Source organism: Macaca nemestrina, chromosome 14, assembly GCF_043159975.1.
Source record: "Macaca nemestrina isolate mMacNem1 chromosome 14, mMacNem.hap1, whole genome shotgun sequence".
NCBI lineage: Eukaryota > Metazoa > Chordata > Mammalia > Primates > Cercopithecidae > Macaca > Macaca nemestrina.
Genome location: NC_092138.1, coordinates 65,295,320 through 65,298,889, shown reverse-complemented (window position 1 = coordinate 65,298,889; position 3,570 = coordinate 65,295,320). Strand labels below are relative to the sequence as shown.

The 3,570-nt window shown below is 44.6% G+C and overlaps 1 protein-coding gene across 1 annotated transcript; it reads left to right on the top strand.

The window, feature by feature from the left end:
• The first annotated feature begins 1,651 nt into the window (after positions 1 to 1,651).
• LOC105485756 (olfactory receptor 13C7) lies at positions 1,652 to 2,682 on the top strand. Its single transcript, XM_011748219.3, has one exon. The coding sequence runs from the start codon at positions 1,723 to 1,725 to the stop codon at positions 2,680 to 2,682; it is 960 nt and encodes a 319-aa protein (XP_011746521.1). The 5' UTR covers positions 1,652 to 1,722.
• Positions 2,683 to 3,570: the final 888 nt, after the last annotated feature.

Genomic DNA, 3,570 nt, shown 5'->3' with positions numbered 1-3,570 from the left:
GAAAGTTCCAACAGGAAGAAAGGAAGGAGGAAAATAAGTCTTCCTAGAGTGCTTTTGGCATAATTGGATCTTGGGGACATTGTCTCAGAAGTATAAAAAGTTTCCTGACTTTGTACAATTCTACTTTCAAACTTTTAATCACTTCAGGGAGCATAATTGTCCCAATTGCAGCACTGATTTCAAATTGCCTTTTTCATGTTCTGGTTATTCATTTGGAAATTTTGCTTAAAACATAAAAACAAGACTGAGTAGGAAGAACTAGCTTTCACTCTTTTCTTCAAATCAGAGGTGGCCATCTCAACCTGAGTCTTTCAAGCTAGTGCTGCTATTTCTGGCCCACACACTATTCCTAAGCCATGGGCACATTTTCTTAGTAGGCTCCTGACAAAGGTAAGTGAGGGTTCTTACAAGAGTAATACTTAACCTTTTTATTAGCACAGTAACATTTCTAACTTCTGACTTGATATTTCAAAGGGGTTGGGACTTGAGAAGGGAAGGAATGAAGCGATTTCAGCGCTATCACAAAGATTGAGGCCCATGCAAAACTCTTTCTTCATGGGACAGAAAATCTAGATGGCAAGGAGCCTATGAAACTTTTCAGTCTTAGGTCATGGACTTGCCTAACTTTAGAGACTCCCCCAGAAATAAGATGGTCCTATGGTTTCAGAGCTTCTTCTGTTGACTTCACAAACTCAGGCAATTCCAGAAGGAGGTGAAACCACCATCACATGAATGAGAGAAACTCAGAAGGCTGCTGGCTTGGTTTAGAATAAAGAATGTTCTGACACTTCAGAGCTCTGTAAACAGGAAGCAAGCTGTTTGGGAATGTAGTGAGCTCTTCATCACTAGAAAAGATCAAGCTGAAAACCCATACATCAGTGTTCTGCAGAAGAAGATCTAGAATTGGACAGAGGGTGGGACTAGATTTATTTGGGGGGCATAATCAGTGTCAGGGTCTACATCTGGTTGACATATTTAGGTTCAAGAACTCTTGATTCCTGTGTAGACACTCACCCCGACTGCCTTAGTTACCAAAGAAAACTAGAGTTCCAGAAATTGTGAGCCACTATGCATTTCTGGGGCCAGCCTTCTATTTATCTTCATGAAATATCAGATTCAAATATTAGAGACATATTGAAATTTCCAGAGCATGAAGTTACCTTGGAACCATCTCCCCTTTCCCTTGCATCTCTCCATGTCCAGTCTCCTCTTTTCCTGAAAGACCCAGCTAGGGCTGGAGTTTCCCATGAGAAAGATCTCAGGCAACAACCGGAGTTTGTTTTACATAAAAATTGTCTAATGAGAAGAAATCGTTATAAGGTGAGGATTCAGAAGTAATCAAGTCACTAGTATTTGGCACAAAGTTGGGGGACCATAGAGCAAACTTTAAGTCACTTTTCTGATCAAAGTTTAACGAGGTAAATTGCCTTGTAGGATATAGCCCCCCTAAATGAATGCGTTATGTGTTTTTGTCACTGATCACGTGTTACATTATCAGAGTCATCATTTTAAACCTTGTGCATTTGCCCTGTGTCCCTCAAATAATTTTTTATTTTGTTGTCTCTTTTTTCTTGGAAATAAATAAATATTGTGGACTTTCAAAACTATTTTCTAATCTCTTAACCAGACTGGAACCCCAGTCCAGATGCACTGTTCCTATGCAAGGCAAGGAATGTTGAGTTTGGACCTCTAAGTATTTCCTTCAGTTGACAGAGATACACCATGGTAAGTGCCAACCAGACAGCCTCTGTGACAGAGTTTGTTCTCCTGGGCTTCTCTGCCTATCCAAACCTGGAGAAAACATTCTTTGTGCTCATCCTGCTGATGTACGTGGCAATCCTACTAGGCAATGGGGTTCTCATCCTGGTGACTGTGTCCAACTCCCACCTGCACACACCCATGTACTTCTTCCTGGGGAACCTCTCCTTCCTAGACATCTGCTATACAACATCCTCAGTCCCCCTCATCCTTGACAGCTTCTTGACTCCCAGGAAAACCATCTGCTTCTCAGCCTGTACAGTGCAGATGTTCCTCTCCTTTGCCATGGGAGCCACAGAGTGCGTCCTCCTGAGCTTGATGGCATTTGATCGCTACGTGGCCATCTGCAACCCCCTTAGGTACCCTGTGGTCATGAGCAAGGCTGCCTACGTGCCCATGGCTGCCGGCTCCTGGGTAGCTGGAAGCACTGCTTCCATGGTGCAGACATCCCTTGCAATGAGGCTGCCCTTCTGTGGAGACAACATCATCAACCACTTCACCTGTGAGATTCTGGCTGTCCTGAAGTTGACCTGTGCTGATATCTCTGTCAATGTGATCAGTATGGGAGTGACCAATGTGATCTTCCTGGGGGTCCCGGTTCTGTTCATCTCTTTCTCCTATGTCTTCATCATTGCCACCATCCTGAGGATCCCCTCAGCTGAGGGGAGGAAAAAGGCCTTCTCCACCTGCTCTGCCCACCTCACTGTCGTGATCGTCTTCTATGGGACCATCCTCTTCATGTATGGGAAGCCCAAGTCTAAGGCCCCTCTGGGGGAAGACAAGGAAGACCTTGCTGACAAACTCATTTCCCTTTTCTATGGGGTGGTGACCCCCATGCTCAACCCCATCATCTACAGCCTGAGGAACAAGGATGTGAAGGCTGCTGTGAGGAACCTGGTGTTTCAGAAACGCTTTGCCTTTTGATGTTTTGGGGGAACAGATGTCCCTGTAACTCTTTGCCTCTTGGCTGCTTTTACCCACAAATCTCAGAAGAGAATGTTCCCTAAAGAAGATACATGTGAAGAATGACTACCGGAAAATTGAAGTACTTATGTAACAGAGCACTTCAGCTGTGATTGGACCCAATTAAAATGTTGAAACCTAGAACCCAGGGGAAGTGTGGCTTGAGGGGATGGAAGCAGAATGCTGCTGAATATACAAGGAATGATTTTTCTGTTTCTCCATTGTTCAAGTCTGAATTCACCTTTGTGTGCAGATGTTTCCTCTGTTTTGGGAAAAACACCCTAGGGTACCTCTGTGTTACAAAAATGTAAAGCCAAGATTCTACTCTTGAAAGGAGGCACTGAAGACACCATGGGACAGAACTTCATGACCCTGCCCACCTCCCTAGCACAGTGCTTCCCAACCTATGTCTTGCCTTGGAGCACATAGAAAATAATGGGATGTGTAGGCACCCTGGGGTGAGTGGATGAATCTTTTCATGGCTGAAGGCAATTCACCTGGGGGCTTAGGTCACCACAGGTTCTGCTTAGTAATCCCAGGAGGATTCCGACCTTCGTAGGTCTGTAGCCTGTGGCACATTCACTGAAATGTTCTGCCTGAAGCAGAATGTGTCTTCCCTTAGCCCCTGCTGAGAGGACAGTCATGCTCTCTCCTTTGGCTACAGATAATTGGCGAGTTGACCCAAACTGGGCAAATCATATTTTCTCTCCAGGGAATTTGCAATTTGGACATAGAGACAGCTCATAGTTGGCACAAAGCTCTTGAACTGTTAGACCATGTAAAGAGGGCACGAATGTGGCCCTGTGTCTAGCAAAGAAGAGAAAGCTGGTCTGCAGAGAGAGATGATAA

Coding starts and splice junctions, on each gene's coding strand:
- LOC105485756 (XM_011748219.3), top strand. CDS start 1,723: ATGGTAAGTGCCAACCAGACAGCCTCTGTGACAGAGTTTGTTCTCCTG.